At 42.5% G+C, this 27308-nt stretch overlaps 1 protein-coding gene across 3 annotated transcripts in view; it reads right to left on the bottom strand.

Moving 5' to 3' along the window:
• The window catches only part of CBFB (core-binding factor subunit beta), a 64593-nt gene that overhangs the window by 27181 nt on the left and 10104 nt on the right, over positions 1–27308 (bottom strand). For all 3 annotated transcript variants that reach the window (XM_070062591.1, XM_051847191.2, XM_070062592.1), the window contains one exon: positions 2173–2289. In XM_070062591.1, the coding sequence (XP_069918692.1) occupies positions 2173–2289 (117 nt within the window). The remainder of the gene's footprint in view (positions 1–2172; positions 2290–27308) is intronic.

Below are 27308 nucleotides of genomic sequence, written 5' to 3'. Positions count from 1 at the left end.
CCTGCGGCACCGGCATCCCATATGGGCATCGGTTCTAGTCCCAGCTGCTCCTCTTCCAATCCAGCTCTCTGCTATGGCCTGGGAAAGCAGAAGATGGCCCAAGTCTTCGGGCCCCTGAACCCACATGGGAGACCAGGAAGAAGCACCTGGCTCCTGGCTTATGGACTGGCGAAGCTCCAACCGTTGCGGCCAGTTGGGGAGTGAACCAATGGAAGGAAGACCTTTCTTCTCTGTCTCTCCCTCTCACTGTCTGTAACTCTACTTCTCAAATAAATAAATAAAAATTAAAAAAATATATATATAGTAGTATGAATGCTGATATCCCACGATCTCCAAGAACTTGTTCATTTTATTCTGTCTATTCTTCAGATTGGTTATCTCTTCAAGTTTACAGATTCTTTCCTCTATCAGCTCACATCTGTTGCTATAAATTTTTCAATTATTGTACTTTTCAATTCTAAAATTTGTATTTGATTCTTTTTTTATCAATGAACTCTTCACTGATATTCTCTATTTGATGAGTGATATCATAATTTCCTTTGGTTTTATTTTCCCCCTTTGGTTTTTAAGCAAAGAATTTTCCTTCACTTCTTCCAGCATGTTTAGAGTAACTATTTGACGTGTCACAAATGCAAAGATAGTTTCCTTTTCCTTTGACAATTTTCCTCCATATAGGAGTCACACATTTTGATTTGTGTCTCATGACTGGAAGAACTCTGCATTCTGACCCCTGTTGGTGATACTTGTTTAGTTACTTTCCTAACTTATTCTGTAGTCTCTTTTCTCCAGCGGTGGATAGCCTCTGAATTCACTGCTTAATTTGTTTTCTAAGTCTTTTTGGGAGGCTACTTCTAGGTCAGCATAGCCTAGCTGTTAGCCAGTGATTTGTGAGAGATTTTGCTTAACACCTTGAGCCAGCAGGATTCCATTGCTTGCCATTCAATCTGTGTGTGTGATGCTTCAAAGTTCAGCAGGTTATCAGTCTGCCCTCAATCCAGTCAGGGATTAGTAGTGTGCAAGAGAATTCTGTGTCTTCTTCACAACAAGTGTAGTTTTGCACATGCACATGGCGTTCCAGACCACATGGATGTGATCTTAGTAGACCTCACTTTAGTTCTCTCTCCCTGGGGCTCCTTGATAAATCTCCATTTCATTAGCTTCCTGCACCAATAGTTTTGCCATCCTGTTTGCCAATGAGTCCTTAGCTGTTTTCAACGACATCCCTGGGCATGAATTTTTTCTAGGATCTGCTTTAAATAAATCAGCTGGCCGGTGCTGCAGCAAACTAGGCTAATTCTCTGCCTGTGGTGCCGGCACTCCGGGTTCTAGTCCCGGTTGGGGAGCCGGTTCTGCCCGGTTGCTCCTCTTCCAGCCCAGCTCTCTGCTGTGGTCCGAAAGGCAGTGGAGGACGGCTCAAGTGCTTGGGCCCTGCACCCACATGGGAGACCAGGAGGAAGTACCTGGCTCCTGGTTTCGGAGCGGTGCAGTGCGCCAGCCGTAGCAGCCATTTGGGGGGTGAACCAACGGAAAGAAGACCTTTCTCTCTGTCTCTAACTCTGCCTGTCAATAAATAAATAAATAAATAAATATCAATCAGCTCTCTCTGACAGCCAATCCTTACGGCTTGCCCTGTCTGCCCAGGGTAGAATTTAAGGATTACAGAGCTGGGGAGAGGTAAGAGCAGCTCCTGACTAAAATGCCATAAACTATCACTGGTCTTACTAAAATCTTTCTCTGAATAAATGCTTCTCAATTTATGTCTTCTGATTTCCAGAGACCTTAAATGGGTGTCTCGTCTGTTCCCAATTCAGTTTCATCCTTGCTTTTTGGGGAACGATTTGCTGAGCGCCACACTCAGGCATTCCAAAAAGTAATGCTCCTACCTTTTATTCTGACCCCCTCACATAATGTTATAAAAGCTAAAGAACAAATATTGGAAAGAACCATTTATGGGAATTTGAAGTCCCCCCTGAGCAGGGTACCAATGAAATTTAGAAACCACTTATAGGAAAAACTCAAAATCAGGCCCAGGATTTGCAGCTTAATGTCTTTAGGATTTTCAATATTATTTGAACATAATACTTTCTATACTTAACTCTTAAACAGATTCCTAGCAAAGGCAAGATTAAGGGGCAAAGGGACCATGTTCAAAAAAGCCTCAAGTTGCCCTACCTGGGCTCGCTCCTCATCAAACTCCAGGCAGCCCATCCCATCCAGTCTCTGAAGGTCAATCCAGCCTTTCCAGATGACACAGACTCCATTCAGAATCATAGGAGCCTTCAAGTATACCTAAGACAGAAAAAAGGATGAAAACCACCGAAAACACACCATACGCAAGAAAATCAAAGGATGACTTAAACCCTACATGTTTCTTAAAAAGAAAAATTAAGAATTACCAAAAAGTATATATAAACACTATAGCCTCTGACCATGCTCTAAAGATTGTTAATCTAGTTCTTAGTGTTTTATTTCTGGTTATGATTTTTTTTTCCAAATTATTTTCATTTAAAAAAAAAGTTTTATTTATTTATTTGAGTGTCAGAGAGTGAGAGACAGAGAGAGATTTTCCATCCACTGGTTCATTCCCTCAATGGCAACATCAGCAGGTCTGGGCCAGGCCAAAGCCAGGAATCCCATCTGGGTCTCCCATGCTGAGTGCAGCAACTCAATTACTGGGTCATCATCTGCTATCTTCCAGGATACACTAGCAGGAAGCTGGATTGGAAGCGGCAAGGACTGGAACTGGCACTCGGATCTGGAATGTGGGCATCCCAAGCAACAGCTTAACCCCTGCTACACCACAACACCCACCTATCCACCCCACCCCTCTTTTTAAAAAAAGATTTGTTTGAATGGCAGAGTTAGAGAGAGACAGAGAGAGATATTCCATCTGCTGGTTCAGTCTCCAAACGGCCACAACAGCAAGGGCTGGGCCAGGCAAAAAGCCAGGAGCCCTACCTGGACTTCCCACCCGGATGGCAGGGATTCGGGTACCTGAGCCATCATTCACTGCTTCCTAGGCACCATTAGCAAGGGACCTGTATCAGAAATGGAGTACCTGGGACTTGAATCAGCACTCCTGCTATACTTCATATAGATTTTAATTCAAGCTATTTCCCAGTCTTTTTAATATAACTTGAAAGTTTTAGGGGGCCATCGACATGGCGCAGCGGGTTAAACCACCACCTGAAACTCTGGTATCCCATTCAGGGGTTCCTATTCAAGTCCCAGGTGCTCTGCATCCCTGCTAATGTGCCAAGGAAGGCAGTGGAAGATAGTTCCAAGTACCCGTGCCACTCACGTGGGAGATCCAGATGGGAGTTCCAGGCTCCTGGCTTTGGCCTGGCCCTCCCTATTCAGGCCGTTATAGCTATCTGAGGAGTGAACCAGCAGATGGAAGACCTCTTTCTCTGTTATTCTATCTTTCAAATAAATAAAATAAATGTTAAAAAAAAGTTTTTGGATTACAGGATATGGCTGTAGTTAACAATCATATCTTTAGAAACTGATGCTAATTCAGGGGCTGGCGCTGTGGTGCAGTGGGTTAACGCCCTGGCCTGAAGCGCCGGCATCCCATATGGGCACCCATTCGAGACCTGGCTGCTCCACTTCCTGTCCAGCTCTCTGCTCTGGCTTGGGAAAGCACTGGAGGATGGTCCAAGTCCTTGGGCTCCTGCACCCAAATGGAGACCTGGAGGAAGCTCCTGGCTCCTGGCTTCAGATCGGCACAGCTCCGGCCGTTGCGGCCATTTGGGGAGTGAACCATCGGATGAAAGATCTCTCTCCCTCTCCCTCTCTCTCTCGCAGCCTCTCCTCTCTCTGTGTAACTCTGACTTTCATAAACCTTAAAAAAAAAAAGAACCTGATGTTAATTCAAAATAGTTACTTCCACTTACTGTTGAACTTAAGTACTACAGATTAAGAAAATCAATTAACATGTAATAAATATTTCAAAAGATATGAAAATTTTCTATGAAATTCTCTCTCATATAAAAGATAATTTAAATAGCTTGTACATTAGAGAAATATCTAAAACGAGTATCCTGGGGTGGGGGTTTGGTGGTTAAGATGCCATTTAAGACACCTGGTATCTCATAATGCAGTGCCTGGGCACAAGCCCCAGCTCTGTTCTAGCTTCCTGCTCATGGGCACCCTAGAAGGCAACAAGTGATGCTCAATAACTGGGTTCCTGCCACCCATGTGGGAAATCTGCACTGAGTTCCTAGCTCCTGGCTTCTGCCTGGCCCAACCCTAGTTTTTGCATGCATTTTGGGACTTAACCAAGGATTGAGAGCTCTCTCTGACTTTCAAGTAAATAAAAATTAAAAGGAGTATTACAGCATGCTGCAATATCTCAAGTTACTGAAAATTCAGTATGTTCACTGTATTTTATGCACTGAGGTTTAGAAAGTACCAATAAATTTTAGAAAGACTGTCAAAACTGCTGAAATGAAAGTATCGTTCTGGTAAACCATTAGCTGTATTAGAAAACTCCTATAGCCTTACTTTTTGGAATTTAAGTTTTACAATTGCATTAACTTTTCTTCTACCAAAAAACCCCACAATTTGCTTACCAATTCTTTCTTTTCTTTCAGAAACAGACACATAAACATTCACACAGAGTTCTTATCTACTGGTTTACTCTCCAAATACCTGTAACCGTAGAGGCTGGGCCAAAACTGTAGTGAGGAACTCAATCCAGGTCTCCACTTGGGTGGCAGGGACTCAACTACGTGAGCTACCTATCACTTGCTGACTCCCAGGAAGTGCACCAGCAGGAAGCTGGAAATGAAAGTGTAACTGGGACTTGAATACAGGTTCTCCGGAACTGCATGTGTCTTAACTGGCATGTGAACTGCCTGGTCAAACGCCCCTCCAATCTCCACCATTCTTTAAGTAAGTAACAACCCTAGAGTTGATCCCCAAACTAAGATGATTTTCAATTACTAAATTAGTCCTCAGATTGTGTCCAAAAGTAACTGTCCTCAGGAGTAACTAAAAATTTATCTAGGTAGGATGATGCTATGCTATCATCTTGAGGTGAATATTTTCTTGTAATACAGATAAAAAACATGAGAGATTAAAGATCGTAAAATCTCTGCCCTAACATGACACTAACTTAACAGTTACTTTTATTTTTTAAAAATTTTTTATTTATTTATTTATTTGAGAGGTAGAGTTACAGACAGTACGAAGGAGAGACAGAGAGAAAGGTCTTCCTTCCATTGGTTCACTCCTCAGATGGCCGCAATGGCTGGAGCTGTGCTGATCTAAACCCAGGAGCCAAGTGCTTCTTCCTGGTCTCCCATGCGGGTGCAGAGGCCCAAGCACTTGGGCCATCTTCTACTGCTTTCCCAGGCCACAGCATAGAAATGGATTGGAAGAGGAGCAGCCGGGACTAGAACTGGCATCCATGTGGATGCTGGCGTCCCAGGCAGAGGATTAACCCACTGCACCATGGGGCTGGCCGCTTAACAATTACTTTTTAAAACATTGTAGGTTTTCTCTACTTCAAGTATGAATTTCTGAATAAAAAATCAGCATACTTATTTTATCACCTGCTTTGAACAAGACTTTTAAAATGCAGAGGACACATGCAGTACATCAATGAGTTTTCAAAACACCATTATCAGATCCATCTTTATAAATAAATGAGGTTTTTCACTTATATATACCAAATATATTTTCTTTGGATAATCCTGGTGCTTTGTGAGTCGAAAACTGTCTTTATTACTTATATAATTATATAGAATCAGTAACAGTTTCTCATTTTGAGGAAAAAGCAGGAAGCCTCATTTTTTGGTTTATTCAATTCAGTAGTTTCTTCAAAAAGTGTCTAAGACCCTTGTTTTTAGGGATGCTGAATAAGTGACTGCTAATTATAAACATGCTAGAAAAATTATTACTGAGATGCTAATAAACCCAGAGGAGTGATGCCTTCCTAGTACACATTATGTCACTCTCCTTCGCTACTACACACAGTCATGTTTGCTAAGGGCTTCAATCAACCATGTTGAACAAATTTTTGCTAATATTGGAAAAAAACCCTAAACCCTAAGGTTCCATTTCTCCTCCCATTTGGACCAAGGGAAATAGGCTGCAATGAGAGCCGAAACCGTTTAACCACATTTCCTTCTGTTCTGATAAGTGCTCATTCCCTTCTACACTGCGAATTTAAAACTCCACCAATGTGCATCGACTCAAACAAGTGACCATATCAGCTCATCACCTCACAAAACCTAAAACAACACTCCTCTACACTTCACACCAGTACACACTGACGCACCACATCCCTAACAAAGATTTCTGCCCATCCCTTCTGTCCGTGACAGGGAGCAGAACACACTTAGGGCTGCAACGTTTCACTTATCAATGTGCCTCATTACTTTAAATTCTTACATTAGTCATGAAGACAATCCTCTTCATCTAATAGCAGAGAAAGGTCAGTTTCATCCAAGTTCAGATTTTATATTCTTCATCATCTTTTAGAACTGAAGATTCTATAATCTCTTAGCTTATTCACATTAATGTCAATAATGAAGAATATTTTCCCTCTGAAATTACTAAATTTTTTAGAAGTCCATTTATTACTTTGTTAAAAATGTTTCCTCTGGACAAAGAAAACCACTGATCTGTTCTGGGAAATCCCTAAATGGCTTCAAAAAACGGCTGCAGTACTTAATCAAGACTAATGTCTGAAATCATAATTAGAAATAGTATTTAGATGATCTTGATGATTTATTCAGATGTCCATATTCAAATAAATAGTTTTATGTGTAGATCTTCAAAGTAAATGTTTGATGCTTTTATGCATTCATGAACACCAAACCTCAAAACATGAAGAAAATAAAATTTTGTCTCTTAACAGTTTGGCATTTTATACTGTAATTCAATAATGTCATTTAAACACAAAGACATTTTTCACTGAAAATGATGCCTTATTTCAAACTTTGCAAAGAAAATTTATTAGAATATGACCTACAAATAAACTCATTGTCATAAAATAATGAAACATTTAAGAATGGTTTCTACAAAGCCTTTAAAACAAATACACAGATGCAGCTAATCAGACATAAAAACAAAAAAACTTACCTTTCCAAAAGTAAATGTCACAATGTGTCTGAGATGTTGCAGATTACAAGTGACTACAGGCTCACATTTTGTTTATGGAAAAGGTATAAATGGAACACAATTTTTTACCAACTCAAGTTCTAAATCCAAGTTACACGGGATTATCACTTTATTTTCATTTCCGTAGCTTTATATTCCCTATCGTTCAAGCAGTAGAGCTTTGGCAAAAACATGTTTACAATGGAATGTTATTTGTTCATAAAATAAATAAAGCCTTGATGCACACAACAACATGGATGAACCCTGAAAACATAATACTAAGAAAAAGGCCACCTATTAGATTAAATGGCAAGAATATGCAAATCAAGAGGGCCAAGGGCTGCAAGGGAAAGGCAAATGGAAGGAGGGAGTGGGTGCTGATAGATATGAGATTTCTTTTTGGAATGAAAAACAAAATGCTGTGGCATGGCCATCTGCCTGCAGTGCTGGCATCCCACATGGGCACCAGTTAGAGTCCCTACTGATGGCCTGGGAAAGCAGTAGAGGATGGCCCAAGTGCTTAGGCCCCTGCACCCACGTGGAAGACAAGACTCAGAAGAAGCTCCTGACTCCTGGCTTTGGATCGGCCCAGCTCCTGCCATTGTGGCCATCTGGGTAGTGAACCAGCAGATGGAAGACCTCTCTCTCTCTCTTCCCGTCTGTAACTCTGCCTCTCAAGTAAATAAATAAATCTTTAAAAAAAATGCTTTGGAATTACAAAGTGTGAGAGTTGGTACAACTCAGAATATATGGAAAATCACTGAAGGGTACCTTTTCAGAGTAAATTTTAAAGCATGTGAATTCTCAATGAAGCTGTCACAAAAAAATGGTTTTGCAACAATTTTTATCTGTTACATACATGAGACATTCAAAGGGAGATCCTGAGTAGCAAGCTGCATATAGGCATCCAGCATTCTGAAAAGACATCTAGCTTGACGCCATCAATCTAGCAGCAATATTCTGGTATTAAATCTGGTGGAAAAGGCGGCTTTTCAAGGAGTAAGTAGAAAAAAAGAGGGTATTCAGGAAGAACTTGGAAGTTCAACTTTTAGATGTTGGGCAGAAGAAAAGAACCTAACAGAGAAGGCTGTGAACAGCGAGTGAGGTAATAAGCAAGCCTGTGAAGCCTGTGACCAGCCCAGCAGCTAAAGCACAGGTTACAGGTTCCTGAGTAAAGTCTGCTTCTTCTCGTCAGCATTAAATAACCCAAGTATCCTGCAGGATCTGAGGTCACTTATCCTTTAGCATAGCTACTATATAGCAAGAGTACTCAATGTGGAGTACAGGAGACCTGGAGGGGTTTGGGTTTACAGATGAAGTTTCAAGAAGCGCAGAAACTTGCTGAAATACCATGTAAAAATGCTCTAAGTCTGAGGTCATATGCATTTTTCTAAGGAGGCCCACTGCTTTCATTAGATTCTCAAAGGGATATACAAAGCAAAATGGATTTAATTTTGACAGTACCTCTGTCCTTCCCCTTCCCTCATAGACAACAAGGTCTTTCCAGTACAGTTTAAGATATTATAAATAGGGGCCGGCACAGTGGCTCAGTAGGTTAATCCTTTGCCTGAGGCACTGGCATCCCATATGGGTGCTGGTTCTAGTCCCGGCTGCTCCTCTTCCAATCCAGCTCTCTGCTGTGGCCTGGGAAAGCAGAAGATGGCCCAAGTCTTTGGGCCCCTGCACCCGTGTGGAAGACCAAGAAGAAGCTCCTGATTGGCACAGCTCCAACCATTGCAGCCAATTAGGAAGTAAACCACGATGGAAGATCTTTCTGTCTCTCCCTTTCACTGTCTGTAACTCTACCTCTCAAATAAATAAATAAAATCTTAAAAAAGATATTACAAATACCCTACATTTGGAAAATGGTCTGGACTTCTTATGTAGCTAAAAATTAGAGCCCTGTGTTCTGAAATTTAAGCGTCAGAGGAAGGGTAAGAGAGAACCTATGCCCTTCTCATTTAACTTGTATAAACTGTTCTTTCTTTGATGGTCTGAAGACCACTTTTATAAGAACACCTAAATACGGAACGAGCAGCAACACCCTCCTCTGCCTTTTCCTTGTAATACTATACATTTTAGAAAAGACCAGGGTTCCTGCTCCTGGGTAACTGAGCTCAGACAGAAATCGAAGGTACAAAGGGAGAGCAGGAAGAGTCCCCTTTTTTGAATGATTCTAAAGATAAGTTCTAGGTAGCTAAGACATAGTTACTGTAGATTTGGGCAGGCAGTTAGGGTGCCCACATCCCCTAAAGGAATGTTTGAGTTCTGGTTCCCTCCAATTGGCTTCCTGCTGATGTGTACCCTAAGAGGCAGAAAGAGGTGATAATGCAAGTGGCTGGGTCCCTGCTACCCATATGGGAGACTAGGATTGAGCTGTCAGCTCCTGGCTTTGGCCTGGTCCAGCTCTGGCCCTTGTAGGCATGTAGGGAGTGAACCAGCAGATGGAAGCTCTGTCTCTCTCAAATAAACAAATACATTTTAAAAACACAAAGCTTTATACTTTTAGAAAAAGAACAGGGTTTCTAGCTCCCCTGTAGCCAAGTTTAGAGAAACCTCCCCCTGTGGCACCGGCATCCCATACGGGTTCTGGTTCATGTCCTGGTTGCTCCTCTAGTGCTCTGATTATGGCCTGGGAAAACAGTGGAGATGGCCCAAGTGCCTGGGTCCTTGCACTTGTATGGGAGCTTTCTCTGGGTCTATAGAGAAAGCTCCTGGCTCCTTGCTTTGGATCAGCTCAGCTCTGACTGTTGCGGCCACCTGAGACGTGAACCAGTGAATGGAAGACCTTTCTCTCTGTCTCTAGTTCTACCTTTCAAATTAAAAAACAAAACAACAACAAAAAATTAAAAATAAAAAAAGCTATTGATGGATGCTAGAAATAGACACTTTACCCTCAAAAAAATCTTTCAGTTGGAAAGGATAATGCATGTCTCATGGTAAACACATGTGCCTCTAGTTTATAAACTGAAGTATTAGGAAAATAGTCAGAGGGAATGATCATTAACTTCTAGGATCTCAATAAATATTTAAATACTGATTAAATGGCCGGCACCACGGCTCACTAGGCTAATCCTCCACCTTGCGGCGCTGGCACACCGGGTTCTAGTCCTGGTAGGGGTTCCGGATTCTGTCCCGGTTGCCCCTCTTCTGGGCCAGCTCTCTGCTGTGGCCAGGGAGTGCAGTGGAGGATGGCCCAAGTCCTTGGGCCCTGCACCTCATGGGAGACCAGGATAAGTGCCTGGCTCCTGCCATCGGATCAGCACAGTGCGCCAGCTGCGGCGGCCATTGGATGGTGAACCAATGGCAAAAGGAAGACCTTTCTCTCTGTCTCTCTCTCACTGTCCACTCTGCCTGTCAAACAAAAACAAAAACAAAAACAAAAACAAAACCAAAAAACAAAAAAACTGATTAATAGAAGAGCAGAAAACAGAATTTAGATTTTTTTCCCTTGTGGCTTCCCTATAATTTCCATTTGGAAACATCCACCTACTCAACAAATTAATTGTTTGCTATGTGCACAATATGATTATAAGGGAAGTAGGGAAATAAGATGAACTAAGAAAAATATTTATACCATCCACCTAAAACAAGACACAATAACATTGTTCATTAACTTAAGGTTCTTAGTAAAGAGTTGAATACATAAAAAAGAACTGGAAGGTATTTGGTGCAGTGGTTAAAACTCCACTTGGGATACCCATATTGTACATCCGGGTACCTGGATTCAAGTCTTGGCTTCACTTCTGATTCCAGCTTCCTACTAATGTACACCTGGAAGGCAGCAGGTGATGCGTCAAGTGCTTGAGTCCCTGCCACCCACATGGGAGACTGTGACTAGTTCCAGGGTTCTGGCTTCTGCCGGATACAGCCTTGGCTGTTGTGGGCATCTGAGGAGTAAACTAGTGAATGGGAGACCTCTCTTTCAAATAAATAAAAACTGATTTAAAAAATTTAAACTGTAAGAATTAAATGTAATCCACCAGTGACATTTAATTATTTTTTTAAAAATAATTTTATATATTTGAAAGACAGAGTTACAGAGAGAGGGAGAGACAGAGAGAAAGATCCTCCATCTGCTGGTTCACTGCTCAAATGGCCTCAACAGCTGGAGGTGGGCCAGGCTGAAGCCAGAAGCCTGGAACTCCATCTAGGTCTCCCACGTGGGTGGCAGGGGCCCAATCACTTGGGCCATTTTCTGCTGCTTACCCAGAGGCACCAGCAGGGAGCTGGACTGGAACCTGACAAGCTGGGCTTCCAATCAGTACCATATGGGATGCTGGGTGTTGCAGGTGGTGGCTTAAACTGCTACACTGCAACACTGCCCCACCAATTACTTTTTTTTTTTTAAGATTTATTTTAAAGGCAGAGTTAGAGAGAGGCGGGGGTGGGGGGGTGGGGGGGGAAGAGGTCTTCCATCCGCTGGTTCACTCCCCAGATGGCCCAACAGCCAGAGCTGCGCTGATCTGAAGCCAGGAGACAGGAGCTTCCTCCAGTCTCCCACATGAATGCAGGGGCCCAAGCACTTGGGCCATCTTTCACTGCTCTCCCAGGTCATAGAAGAGAGCTGGATCAGAAGTGGAGCAGCCGGGACTTGAACCAGCGTTCATGTGGGACGCCAGCACTGCAGGTGGCATCCTTGCCCGCTACTCCACAGCGCTGGCCCCACACCACCAATTAAATTTAAGTAGAACTCAATCTTTAAAGTTAGGGAGAGTATCATTGAACATAAAATTTGAGGAAGCTGGATTTAACAGTTTTGCAACCACCTTGCAATGATCACAGGGTCTACAAAGTTGCACATAAATATGACAAGAAAACATCTGGGGTGCCAATGTTGCAGCATGCGGGGTAAGCCAAGCCTGTGACGCCGACATTCCACACAGGCACTGATTCAAGTCCTAGCCGCTCCACTTTGTATCCAGCTCCCTGCTAATATGCCTATGGAATCAGCAGTGAAAGATGGCCCAAGCGCTTGGGCCCCTGCATTCATGTGGGAGACTGGAGGAAGCTCCTGTTTCCTGGCTTAGACTTGGTAAGACCTGGCCATTGTGGAGTTAAACAGAGGATGAAGATCTCTCTCTATATATACGGGGAAAACTTTTTTTTGAAGATTTGTTTATTTATTTGAAAGAGTGAGAGACAGAGAGAGATATCTTCCATTGGCCAGAGTTGGGCCAAGCTGAAGCCAGGGGTTTCATCTGGGTCCCCCACATGAATGGCAGGGGTACTTGGACCATCTTCCCTGCTTTTCTTAGGACATTAACAAGGAGCAGCTGGACTGAAAGTGGAGCAGCTGGGACATGAACAAGCACCCAAATGGGATGCCAGCAAGCCGGGATGGCAGGTGGAAACTTTACCTGCTTTGCCACAACACCAGTCCTGAAAAACCTAAACATAAAAGTACCAACTATTAAATATAGCTTTAAAAAAAAAAGATTTACTTATTTGAAACAGATACAGGGAGAGAGAAGGAGAAACACAGAGAGATCTTCCATCCACTGGTTCACTCCCCAAATGGATGCAGCAACCAGAGATAGGCTGAAGCCAGGTGCCAGGAATTTCATAGAAGTCTCCCACCTGGGTACAGGGGCCCAGGGACTTGGGCCATCTTCTGCTGCTTTCCCAGGCACATTAGCAAAGAGCTGGATTGGAGGTGGAGCAGCCAGGACTTGAACTGGCACCCATGAGGGATGCTAGCACTGCAAGCTGCAGCTTAACCCACTGTGCCACAGTGCCAGTCTTTAAATATAAATCTGGGGTCTACATGAAGGAAATACCAAATTTCTGAAAGAGAAAAAAGTTTGAATAACTAGCTAAGATGTTATGTCCTTGAATGAGAAGACCACACAGGACAAGTTATTCCAAAGTAAACCACATTTTTATCAAATTCCAATGCAATCTCAAAGCAATGTTTCTTGGAATTTGAGTAAGTTTACAGTCCATTTGAAAGAATCAGAGCATCCAAGAAAACACTAAAGAAAGAGTATGTTTTTGCTTTCTCAAACACTGAGACATAACAATCACAACACAATCAGCAGTGCAACAGTGCTGTGGCAGTCCCTAATAACTTAATGAAAAAGAACGAAAGAAAAATCTAAACATGAAACCAAGTACACAAATACTTAGTATATAAAAAAGGACAGGGCTGTCGCTGTGGTGTAGCAGGTAAAGCTGCTGTCTGCAGTGCTAGCATCCCATATGGGCGCCAGTTCAAGTCCTGGGTGCTTCACTTTTCTTTTTTTTTTTTTTTAAGATTTATTTATTTATTTGAAAGTCAGAGATACACAGAGAGAGAAAGAGATAAAGAGAGAGAGAAAGCGATAAAGAGAGAGAGAAAGAGAGAGAGAGAGGTCTTCCATCTGCTGGTTCACTCCCCAATTGGCCGCCACAGCTGGAGCTCAGCTGATCTGAAGCCAGGAGCCAGGTCTTCCCATGCAGGTGCAGGGACCCAAGGACTTGGGCCATCTTCTACTGCTTTTCCAGGCCACAGCAGAGAGCTGGATCAGAAGTAGAGCAGCCGTGACTCGAACTAGCACCCACAGGGGACGCTCCTCTTCCAGTCCAGCTCTCTGCTGTGGCGCAAGAAGGCAGTGGAGGATGGCCCAAGTTCTTGGGCCCTGCCACTCGCATGGGAGAGCAGGAGGGAGCACCTAGCTCCTGGCTTCAGATCAGCGCAGTGCCGGCTGTGGCGGCCATGGTGGGGGGGGGGGGGCGTGAAGCAACCGAAGGAAGACGTTTCTGTCTCTAACTCTGTTAAATTAAAAAAAAAAAAAAAAAGAAAGAAAGAAAAGAAAAGGCCATATAATAAAATACAAGGCAAGGTAAGTCATTAATCACCACCCCCACACAGATTCTATTCATTATATTATATTAAACCTCTGTGAACACTGAATTAGTAAATACTACACCATCATTTCTAGAGAAAATAGATAGGTTCCTTTCATCTCAACATCTTCTTCAAAAGTTTACAACCTTGTGCGTTTCTGTTCAGATACCTTCTTCAATATGTACTGTTAATTCATTAAGAATGAAATCAAAGTAAACAGACGGAGAACTCATGCCTAGAGTAGAGGGAGCGTCTGCAAATTATGTGCTTCTTACACAAGGCAATCCCTGCCTTCTTGCACACAGGAACTCTAGACAGTACTTCAACGCTACACTTGGGGGCAGGCATTGGGCGCAGAGGTTTAAGTTGCTACTTGGGACCCCACATTCCACCTCGGAAAGCCTAAGTCGAGTCCTGGCTTCACGTCTCATTCAGCTTCCTGCAAGGCAGCAGATGATGACCAGAGTCCCTGAGTCCCTGCCACCCACATGGGAGACTTAGATGGAGTTCCTGGCTGCTGGCTTTGACCTGTCCCAGTCCTGGCTGTTGTAGCCATCTGAGGAGTGAACCATGGGACACTATAAAATATAAAATGAAAATATAAAATGAAAAAAACAAAACAAATCTACTATACTTGGTGGCCATTTTAAACACAGAAATCACCAACAAAAAGCCCAAAAATGTAGAAAATGTGGCCTTAAACAGACCTCAAAAATGACATTTATTTATAGTTTGAGCGCTGAAACAACAAGGGTGAGCATTGCTTTGTTTAATCTCGATTGGAATATGCCAGTTAGCCCATGTGTGAAAACGACACAAAAATGATCCTCATTATTTGCAGATTGTGTCTATGAATTTACCTACTAACTAAAATTTATTCAAAACTTACAAAATTTATTTGTAACCCTAAAATCAATACTCGTGGTACCTTCACAATGATTTACAAACATGGCCACTCACGTAATTTATTTATTTATTTTTTTAACCAAAGGAACACCATCGCTATGCTTAACCTGGAGGCAACATGGGACATATTCTAGCTCCATCCAGTGTGTCTCAAATTACTTACTTTGCTTGTAAGCTTCAGATTCTTTGCATATTAAAACAAGGCTAAATAATACCTTCTTCACAGGTAACAGTAAAAAACTGACAAGTCAATGTAACAAAATTTATATAACAGAGTATCACAGAAACACTGACTGCCTAACCATACATTTCTGCCTATGTTTTATAATCTTTTTTCCATGGCAAGAGCCATTTTTCTCCTGACCAGGAACAATTGTTCCTAGTCACAGACCAATGAATCAACAAGCAAGCAGTAATACTAGATGGTCATGGGCACCCAAGAAAAGGATATTCCACTGAAGAAACATGTACCCTGCCGTTTAGCTGTAATCATTTCTGAAGTCTACTTAACAGATTCCTTTAGAAGACACTTGGTTCTGACTCATCCTCTGTTAGCCACACGCTCTTCTCTGTCCATAAATGCACAGTCAGCTGCCTGACTGCCAGATAATCACTACATTCAATCCTGTCTGCCTCTGAATCATAACTGGATTGCATGGAAGGGTAAAAATAGCTTCTTCTATAGTGACTTAATGTTATTCACCCCCTGATTCTCACAGTTTAAAAGAGAAATCGGAAAATAGAAAATGGAGCACACATATGGAAATTTATAGACTATATATATGTGGGTACATATAAACCCAGATTCAATAAATAGAGTGTTAAATAAACTCATTTTCATCAAAAATAAACAAGACCTTTTCTGTAAGTACATAAAAATAGGGGCTAGCACTGTGGCATAGGTGAGGCCTCCGCCTGCATACCGGCATCCCTTATAGGTGCTGGTTTGAATTCCAGCTGCTCCACTTCCAATCCAGCTCCCTGCTAACGGCCTGGGAAAGCAGTGGAAGAGGGCCCAAGTGCTAGAGCCCCTGCACAATGGAACCCGAAAGCAGCTCGTCTCCTATTCCTGGTTTCAGATAGGTCCAGCTCCAGCTGTTGCAGCCATTTAGGGAGTGAACCAGTGGATGGAAGACCTCTATCTCTGTAACTCTGCCTCTCAAATAAATAATCTTAAAAAAAAAAAAAGTCTGTTAGAAATAAATAAAATGTTACAATGTTGCTAATGTGATCTCTGCATACTTATTTAATTTGGCTTTATTGTATTTTTCTTTTCCTAAATAAAAAGCTGAGCCAAGATAAATTCTGACTTTTATACTTCACTTGCAGTTCCCTTGTTTGCTCTGTAGCTATGTAAGGGGTTATACTCTCAGATAAAAAGCCTAAATCCTATAAACAAGAAAAGAATTCTATCAAAGAAGAAACATTTTAGGAACAAAAAAAAAAGGGCTCTAGTTTAAACTAAATCTGTAACAGCAGAAATGAAAACTCAATAAAAGGCTTTGACGATACAACAGAGGAAATCTTCAGGAAGGTAAACCAAAAGGCAGAGAAAGAAAATAAGATAACTAACAGAATTGTTCTTAGAAGCTCAACATCCAAATATTACCTGTTCCAGAAACACAATAGTGAAAATATAGAAAGAGAAGCAATGAATTAAATATAAGGATGTTGCCTTATGAAGGACATAAGCTGCCATACTGAAAAGAACCATAAAGTACCCAGCATGAATCAATGTGGACCTACACTAAATTACATTATAAATACCAAAACGTGGTGACGATCATGACTTACAACAGTGCAGAAACTGGTCATAAACAATGGATCAAGATATAGAATAATTTCAAATTCAACAGCAACAGTGAAAGCAATGCAATAAAATAAGATCTTTTACTGAAAATAATCTACAACTTCAAACTCTAAACAAAGCCAAACTTAGAATAAAGTATAAGGGTAAAGACATTAAGAAAAACAATTTTTTTTTTTTAATTTTAAAGTTTATTTGAGGGGCTGGTACTGTGGCGCAGTGGGTTAAAGCCCTGGACTGAAGCGCCGGCATCCCATATGAATTCTGGTTCTAGTCCCAGCTGCTCCTCTTCTGATCCAGCTCTCTGCTATGGCTTGAGAAAGCAGCAGCAGATGGCCCAAGTCCTTGGGCCCCTACACTCACATGGGAGACCCAGAAGAAGCTCCTGGTTACTGGCTTCAGATCAGCTCAGCTCCAGCTATTGCAGTCATTTGGGGAGTGAAACAGAGGATGGAAGACCTCTCTTTCTCTGTCTTTACCTCTCTCTCTTAACTCTATTTTTCAAATAAATAAAATAAAATATAAAAAAAAAGTTTGAGAGAGAGAACTTCTATCACTGGTTCATTCCCCAAATGCCTACAGTGGCCAGTGCTGGGTTGAGGCTGCAGCCAGTGAGCCAGCAACACAACCCAGATCTTCCATGTGAAAGGTAGGAATTCAATTACTTGAGCCATCACCACTGTCTCCCAGAGTCCACATGGGCAGGAAGCTGGAGTCAGGAACCAGAGCCAGGAAGTCAATCCAGGCACTTGATGTGGGACATGGGTGTCATAATTACTAAGTTAAATGTCCACTCCCTAAAGAAATATTCAAACATGCAAAGACTCAACAACTTATATTTCATATACTCTTTTTCCAAAAAGCAACTGTCATCCACAAAATGGGACCATATACCAAAAAAAGGGAAAGATAAAATTTAAAAGGGAACAGGGGCCAGAATTGTGGTACAGTGGGTTAAGCTGCCAGTTGTGAGCCGGCAGCCTATATCAGAGAACTGGTTTGAGTCCTGAGTCCCAAGCTGCTCTGCTTCCAATCCAGCTGCCTACAAATATGCTTGGGAAAGCAGCCAAAGAGGCCCATGTACCTGGGCTTCTGCCAAACACACGAGAGACCCGTATGAAGTGTCAGGCTCCTAGCTTTGGCTTGGCCCAGCTCTGACTGTTTTGGACATTTGGGGAATGAATTAGCGGCTGGAAAATCTCTCTCCCCTTCTGTCACTCAGCCTTTCAAACGAATATATATATTTTTTTAAAGGAACAGCGGCCGTAGTGTAGGAACACTACGGCGTAGTAGGCTAAGTCTCTACCTATGGCACCAACAATCCATATGGGCACCAGTTAAGAGTCCTGGCTGTTCTTCTTCTGATCCCACTCTCTGCTTATGGCCTGGGAAAGCAGTGGAAGATGGCCCAAGTACCTGGGCCCCAGCCACCCACGTGGGAGACCTGGAGAAGCTCCAGGCTCCTGACTTCAAATCTGCTCAGCTCTGGCCATTATGGCCATTTGAGGAGTGAACCAGCAGATGGAAGACCTTTCTCTTTGTTCTCCCTCTCTCTGTAACTCTACCTCTCAAATAAATAAATAAAATCTTTAAAAGAAAAAAAGGAGCAAAAACAAAAAGCACGAGACACCCATCACAAGCAAAGGATAAATATGTGACAGCAGTACACTGGATGCAGGAGACATTCTGTTTATAGATACAGGAGACAGACATTCTGAGGTTAGTCATCACTAAGATTCTTTGTAAACTTGAGTGAAGAATGCCCACATAAGCCTATCCCACTGCTGGGCAGCTAAGGCCACTCATTTCAGCTAACAGAGGTGACCTGCTTTGATTTTACACCTATGAAAAGGAGGTAGGAGACCAGCATTGTTGTACAACAGTATGCTGAAATATTATACTGGTTTCATCGTAGAGAACTACACAGGTCCTCACAAAGTAAATACCGAACGTTGTTAAGTTGAACTGTTTATACTACACATCATGGTTCAAAAGAATGCTCCACCTAGAAACACTCCTGGTCCACTGTCTGGAAGAGCCATGACTTCTGTGAGCCACATGAGAAGATGCTTACACACAAATTACACACAAACCAGAGATCTATGGCTTTGTTAAGTAAAAAACATTTTTACTCACACCAAAACTTTGGTAATCTGCAGTATGATTTATAATCTTACATAAAATTTTGCTTCATGAAAGACAGATGTAAAATACTTCCTGGCTTTCTCACAGTATGTAAAAGTAATGTGACGTCAGTCTAAACATCACAAACCATCACACTGTCATTGTACACTGTTGAGACTGTGAATGCTACTTTTGGTTCTCTCCATATCTTTATTTTGAGCTCACTCTGCTTAAAGAAGCCCCTCCCCTTATCCACCACCCACCCCTAAACAGCTCCCTTCAAATTTTACTTTTCACTGTATATGAAAGTCAGATAGAGACAAAATACAGAGAAATCTTCCATCCAATGGCTCACTCCCCCAAAGCCCACAACAACCAGAGATGGACCAGGCGGAAGCCAGGAGCCTGGAACTCCATCTGGGTGTTCCATGGGAATGGCAGCGACTCAAGTACTCAAGCCATCTTCTGCTGCCTCCCAGATGTACATATTGGTAGGAAACTGGATTGGAGGTGGAGTAGTCAGGACTTGAGCCAGGCACTCACATATGGGTTGTGGGAGTCCCAAGCAGTGACTTAACCCCGCAAACAACCGCGCCTTCCTTTGTTTCTTTTTCTCTTCTAAGATTTATTTATTTGAAAGGCAGAGCAACAAAAGGAGAGATTTCATTGACTGGTTCACTCCCCAAATGGCCACAGATGCCAGATCTGAGCCAGGCTGAAACCAAGATCCAGAAATTCCAATCTGATCTCCCAAGTGGTGGGGGCTGAAGTACCTGAGCCATCTTTCAGAGTCCCAACTGTTCTGCTTCTGATCCAGCTGCCTGCTAATGTACATGAGAAAGCAGAAGACGACCCAAGTACTTGGGCCCATCACCCACATGGGAGACCCATGAGGAGTTCCAAGTTCCTGGCTTCAGCCTGGCCCAGCCCTGTTGGCCACCTGAGGAGTGAACCAGTAGATGGAAGATCTCTTTCTCTGTCTCTCCCTTTAAATCTTAGAGAAGAAAAAGAAAGATTTTTTATTTATTTCAGAGTTGCAGGGAAGAGACAGATCTTCCATCCACTGGTTTATTCCCCAGATGGCCATAACTGCCAGGGCTAGGCCAAAGCCAGGAGCCAGGGGCTTCATCCAGGTCTCCCACGTGGGTGGCAGCCATCTTGAGCTGCTTTTCGCAGGCCACGAGCAGGAAGCTGGATCAGAAGTGGAGCACCTGGGATTCAAACCAGCAGCACCCACGTGGGATGCTGGCATCCCAGGCAGTGACTTTACCTACTACCCCCCTTCCTTCAAATCATAAAAGAAAAAAAAAAAAAAAAGGTGAAAACAGCACCCAGAAATCCTAATATTTCCAATCCAGCTCCCTGTTGTTGCACATGGGAAAGCAGGAGAAGATGGTCCAAGTGCTGGGTTCCTGCCACCCACGTGGGAGATCTGGATGGAGTTCAAGCTTCTGGCTTTGGCCTGGCCCAGCCCTAACTACTGCAGCCATTTAGGGGATTGAACCAACAAATGGAAGATCTCTTTCTTTCTGTCTCTGTCACTCTGCCTTTCAAATAAATATTTTTCTAAAAAGTAAAACCAGATGCTATTTACTATAGCTCATTTCTGAACCAACTTTAAATTTAGAAAATTTGGATCGGCGTGGCGCGCTGGCCGCAACACGCCAGCCGTAGTGGCCATTTGGGGGGTAAACCAACAGAAGGAAGACCTTTCCCTCTGTCTCTTTCTCTCACTAACTGTGCCTGTCAAAAAAAAAAAAAATATATATATATATATATATACGTATTTAAAAACAATACAGCTGACTTTACCAAATTAGCAAAAAATCAACACACTTATGTAGTTTCCAGGCAACCTGATTATAATCACAAATATAATTCACTCTCATGTTAGGAAAACAATTCAAGTAAAGTTAAAGGTTAAAAGGAAAAAGATGAAGGTTAAACGCTGCTTTTAAGACATCAAAATGAAATAAAAGACCATACAAATATTAGTGGTTATCCAAAATAACTTTATACAAGGCTTTGGAAGGTGGTATATGGAGTTTGTGGCAATTTACATAATAATTATTGGCAGCAGCATGATGTACTACACAGAACATAGACTGAGGTAAAAAAAGGCCTAGGCCTGGATCTTGGCTTCCCATAGGAAGCAGGTTACATGGCTGTGAATATTTACTTGGCCTCTCTGACCTCAGCTGCAAAATCAAGCTATTACCAGATGTGTTCTACAATAAAAGATGTAGGTATAAAGTTCAAGTTAAGACAATCAGTGATCATGTAAACAATCTAGCAGTGACAGGTGGTGGTCAACACCATGAAAACTGGGTTGTAGTTGTCAAATATTCACTCAAATAGGCCAGAGTTCTGAAAATGTTCTGGAGCTAGATAACAGTTAAGGCTGCACACATAATTGGTTAAATTAAGACGGTGAATTTTATTTCATTTTTGAAAAATGGCCCAGACAGCACTATGCATAGCGAGTAAAGCCACCACCTGCAGTGCTGGCATCCCAGATGGGTGCTGGTTCAAGTCCCAGCTGCTCCACTTCTGATTCAGCTCTCTGTACAAGATCACCCAAGTCCTTGGGCCCCTGCACCCACCTAGGAGACCCAGGAGTTTTTCCTGGCTTCAGATTGGCACAGCTCCAGTCACTGCAGCCATCTGGGGAGTGAACCAGCGGATGGAAGGCCTCTCTCTCTCTGCCTCTGCTTCTCGGTAATTCTGCCTCTCAAATATATAAATAAATGAATGAATAAAAATAAATCTTCAAAAAAATGGCCCAGAAATGTTCTGAATAGTAAAAGGATGGCAAGCCAGTACTGAAAGCTGCCATGAATAAGTAATACCCACAAAAAATCTAGTTTTCCTAGAGGTCTCAATATCTAAACAATGTTTTGGCAGTGAGCCCAAACACTTATTAGAAATGATTATTTTGGGGCTGGCGCTATGGTGTCGTGGCAGGTTAAGCCTCCACCTGCAGTGCCAGCATCCTATACGGGCGCCAGTTTGAGACCCGGATGTTCTACTTTCAGTACAGCTCCCTACTAGTGTGCCCAGGAAGGCAGCAGAGGATGGCCCAAGTCCTTGGGCCCCTTCTCCCATGTTGGAGACCAGGAGGAGGCTCCTGGTTTGCATCTGGCCCAGCCGCACCGTTGCAGCCATTTGGGGAATGAGCCAGCAGGTGGAAGCTCTCTCTCTGTAACTCTGCCTTTCAAGTAGATAAATCTTAAAAAAAAGTGTTTTTTTTTTTTTTTTGTTTCTCAAAAAAAAAAAAAAAAAAAAAAAAACTGAACTTCTATAATGTGAGTAGAGTATTTGTTTAAAAACATCTAAATTCTCCTAACAGAAATGTTGAAGTCACACACTTCTTTTTAAGCTATCATTCTGTTTTAATCTGAAAACTAACACACCTTTACACCTGAAGTTTTGAGATTCAAAAGGGCTCAGTACTGACTGCATACATGGAAAAAGGTTTCGCCCATAAAAACACCCTGCCAACCATTCCCAGACTCAGAACACATAGCATAGTGCTGCATCAGTCTTGAAAGTACAATGATACTGCCAAGAGGCATATTTAAATGTTACATAAAATTTCTGGTTCCTAAAAACACACAGATTTAAGAAGGCTCAGCTTAACCCACAAAGCTCACGATGAATAGTCTCCAACTGTTTGAATTATACATTTTCACAGAAGAAAGTAACAAAGTAACAATAATAAAATCCCCCACCACACTGCTATCTATCACATGTTAGCTTGTCGGTGGCCTCCAATGCTCTGTAGAAAACTAGGCATCAAAGAAGTGATTTCAAAAAACGGCAAAGAAAATTCTAAGTCTGCTCAAGCTAAGAAGCATTAAAATCTACAAATATTTTCTTACCTGTCAAAATGGGGATTATAACAGCATCAGTGTATATATGTAATACTGAGAACAGTGCCTGTAAAGGGGCATAAGGGTATTTATTTGGGGCTGGCGCTGTGGTGTAGTGGGTAAAGCTGCCGCCCACAGCGCCAGCATCCCATGTGGGTACCTGTTTAAGTCCCGGCTGCTCCACTTCCAGTCCAGTTTCCTGCTAATGTGCCTGGGAAGGCAGCGGAGGACAGCCCAGGTTTTTGGGCCCCTGTATCCATGTGGAGGAAGCTCCTGGCTTTGGCCCAGCCCTGGGTGTTGTGGCCATCTGGAGAGTAAACCAGCAGATGGAAGACTTCTGTCTCTAAACTCTGCCTTTCAAATAAGCAAATCTTTTTTTTTTTTTTCTAAGGCAGAGTTACAGAGTGAGAGGGACAGACAGAAGTCTTCCATCCACTGGTTCACTCTCCAAATGGCCACAACTCCAGGGCTGGGCCAGGCTAAAGCCAGGAGCTTCATCTGGGTCTCCCACATGGGTGGCAAAGGCCTAAGTACTTGTGCCATCTGCTGCTGCTTTCTTGGGTGTATTAGCAGGGAGCTGGATCAGAAGTGGAACAGCCAGCATATACAGTGCCAGCATTGCAGGCAGCAGCTTAATCAGCTGCACCATGCCCCAAGGTATCTTTTAATGTCATGGAAATTCTCTGTATCTTGAAATGTGGAAGTCTGGCGCCGCGGCTCACTAGGCTAATCCTCTGCCTTGTGGCGCCAGCACACAGGGTACTAGTCCCAGTCGGGGCGCCGGATTCTGTCCCGGTTGCCCCTCTTCCAGGCCAGCTCTCTGCTGTGGCCAGGGAGTGCAGTGGAGGAATGCCCAAGTGCTTGGGCCCTGCACCCCATGGGAGACCAGCAGAAGCACCTGGCTCCTGCCTTCGGATCAGCGCGGTGCGCTGGCTGCAGTGTGCCAGCCGCAGCAGCCATTGGAGGGTGAACCAACGGCAAAGGAAGACCTTTCTCTCTGTCTCTCTCTCTCACTGTCCACTCTGCCTGTCAAAAAAAAAAAAAAAAAGAAAAAGAAAATGTGGAGGTGGTGGTTACACAAATGATAACACAAATTTATCACTGAATTGTACACTTAAAATAGGTTAATTTTATCATATGTCAATTATACCTCAATAGTGCTGATGTAAAAATTATAAGAGATTATGAAAAGCGGTAAAACTAGCATACAGCAGTCCTACTTGGAAAGTAATTACTTCAGTTGATAATATTTCAACAGTCTTTATCCTTGTAGTGTTTGAATTAATCATTAAAATAATATTGGGGTAGAAATAGAAACAAAGAGGGAACAAGTTAAGGATGTTTCTCCCAGACTCATTAACTCTGCCTTAGCTCCAATTGGAATATATAATTCAGCTAAAGCCAAGATTAAAAAATTTTTTAAAGATTTATTTATTTATTTGAAAGACAGAGTTACAGATAGAGGTAGAGACAGAGAGAGAGGTCTTCCATCCACTGGTTCACTCCCCAGATGGCCGCAATGGCGAGAGCTGTGCCCATCTGAAGTCAGGAGCCAGGAGCCACCTCCAGGTCTCCCACATGGGTGCAGGGGCCCAAGCACTTGGGCCATCTTTTACTGCTATCCCAGGCCACAGCAGAGTGCTAGATCAGAAGAGGAGCAGCCGGGACTAGAACTGGCACCCATATGGGATGCGGGCATTTCAGGCCAGGGCTTCAACCCACTGCACCACAGCGCCGGCCCCATGATTAAAATTTACACTAAAATATAAATAATGCAATTCAAAAGGAAAAAGACTAGAATATCATCAAGTGTTTCAGAGATACATTTACCATATATACAAATTCATTTAACTGGAAGGTGCTATGACATATTAATTTTAATTTTTAAGTATATATTTATTTGAAAGGCAGAGCAACAACAACAAAGACACAGAGATAAAGATCTTCCATCTGCTTGTTCACTCCCTAAATGGCCACAACAGCCCAAGTCCTTGGGCCCCTGCACCCACATGGGATACAAAGAAGCCCCTGGCTTGTGGCTTCAGATCAGCGCAGCTTTGGTTGCTGCAGCCAACTGGGAAGTAAACCAGTGGATCAAAGACCTCTCTCTCTCTGCCTCTCCTTCTCTAGGTAACTCTGACTTTCAAATAAATAAATCTTTAAAAATTATTTTTTCAGGAAGTTAGTCAATTCCCTCTTCTAAGTAATTATAAAACCTTTTCTTTATAAAGATAAAAGCCTACACTTCTAGCTCTAAATTTTATGATATAATTATTAAAGTATTTTGAGAGACAGAGAAACAGAGTGTTTCCATCTGCTTGGTTCAATTCCTAAATCCTGTCAACAGCTCAGGGGCCAAAGTCAGGAGCCAGGAACTCAACCCAGTTCTCCCACCTGAGTGCAGGAACCCAATTTTTTTTTCACTTGAGCCATCACCACTGCCTTCTAGGATTTGCATTAGCAGGAAGCTGGAATCAGGAATAAGAGTTGGGCATTGAACCCAAAATGAATTCCAATATGAGACATGTGCATCCTAACCAGCATCTCAACCAACAGACTAAATATTTGCCCCTTCAAATATATTTTTTAAAATCAGGCTGGCGCCATGGCTCAATAGGCTAATCCTCCACCTAGTGGCACCAGCACACTGGGTTCTAGTCCTGGTCGGGGCGCCGGATTCTGTCCCGGTTGCCCCTCTTCCAGGCCAGCTCTCTGCTGTGGCCGGGGAGTGCAGTGGAGGATTCTCCAAGTGCTTGGGCCCTGCACCCCATGGGAGACCAGAAGAAGCACCTGGCTCCTCCCTTCGGATCAGGGCAGCGGCCTTTGGATGGTGAACCAATGGCAAAGGAAGACCTTTCTCTCTGTCTCTCTCTCTCACTGTCCACTCTGCCTGTCAAAATAAATAAATAAATCAGATTACTGGGGCCAGCCCTGTGGCACAGGGGCTCAGCCACAACCTGCAATGCCAGCATACCTTATGGGCACCGGTTCAAGTCCTGGCTGTTCCACTTTCAATCCAGTGCCCTGCTGGTGCACCTGGGAAAGCAGTGGAGGACGGCCCAAGTGCTTGGGCCTCTGCGCCCACATGAGAGATCTAGAGGAAGCTCCTGATTCCTGTCTTTGGCCTAGCATGATGCTGGCCACTGCAACCATTTGGGAAGTGAACCAGCAGATGGAAGATCTGTCTCTTCTCTCTACCTTTCAAACAAATCAATCAATCTTACTTATATCAGTACTATGAACTCTCAGGAAATAAGTACTGGAAAATGTACTTCATATTTTAGTTGAACCAAAATAATTAAAATCGAGTGGTACCTGTATAGCTGCCTGAATTTCTCTAAGGGAAAAAAAAATCACATTCCAAAACTTTACCAAAGATACCTTTTACTTGGAATGACTGACATATCTAAAAAGGAGAAGGAACTTGTTGAGCTTGAAAAGGAATTTCTCAAAACTAACATCAAGGAGTCCTATAAACCCTGCCAAACTGTGGATGGTATATAAACACAGACACAATATTTATTTTGGGACAAAGATTCTGCAGGCAGGAAAGCAAAACTCCAGTAGAAGCAGAGCCACAGGTTTTGGAGGAGGCCATTTAAAATAAGATTCTCTCTTTATTCATTACATGAAATGTGGTTAAGTTGTGCCTTATTATTTTATGCTCATGAAAATGAATGACTAAAGATTTTTGTGTTGGGGCCTGTGTGGGTTAAGCCACTGCTTGAGAGGCAGGCATCCCATACTGGAATGCCAACTGAGTCCCAATTGCTCTGCTTCCAATCCAGCTCCCTGCTAATGTGCCTTGAAAGGTAGTGGAAGACAGCCCAAGAGCTTGGGTCCTGCCACCCATGCAGGAGACCTGGATGGAGTTCCTGGCTGCTGTGGCCATTTGGGGAGTGAACCAATGGAGTAGCAGATCTCTTTCTCTGTCTTTCCCTCCCTTTCTGTCATTCTGTTTCAAATAAACAAATAAGCAAAATCTTGAAGTTTTTTTTTGTTTGTTTCAAGTATAAAATATCCAGAAAGGAAAAATGAGTACCATTTTAACAAAAATTTAAAAGTACCTAATCTAACAAGACAGTTAATAATTATTTCTCAATATCTGCTATTAGTGTTACATGACCATCAGAAGCCAAAAAGTTATAAATAGGAATTTAAAAAAAAGTTTAGCCAGTCTCTTTCTAAATCCAATGTTGTAAAAGTAGACGATTCAATTTCCACAGAAAAAAGTGGTCAACAGTAGCACTAAAATTCATGTTTTCAGTTCATAAAGTGTTTTTTATAACTTTTATTATCTTCATATTCACAAACTGGAATCACACAGGAAGCATACACAATCATTAATTCAAAATCCCAATGAAGTTTTATGAAACACAGGACGCATGGAAAAAAACATTCATCTAACCAATGAAGACCAATAATTTATGGTCAACTATAATCATTTGCATTCATTTGAAATTAAAAATAACTGGAAATAGGTCCTAAGAGGAAAGAATTGCTCAGTCTACAAAATTTTAACTTAAGAGTAATCAGTTGCATTTTCCTTGTCTTTTGACAGCTAAATTAAAGGAAAGCAGTTTAAAGAACTAAAAACATTTTGGCTGCTAACATTTATTAACACACCAAGACGGATCATTTGGGGAAGATGTGGCGTTCC

Source organism: Oryctolagus cuniculus, chromosome 18 (genome assembly GCF_964237555.1).
Source record: "Oryctolagus cuniculus chromosome 18, mOryCun1.1, whole genome shotgun sequence".
Lineage (NCBI taxonomy): Eukaryota > Metazoa > Chordata > Mammalia > Lagomorpha > Leporidae > Oryctolagus > Oryctolagus cuniculus.
The sequence above is the reverse complement of the archived record's forward strand: the minus strand, read 5'-3'. Positions and strand labels throughout refer to the sequence as shown.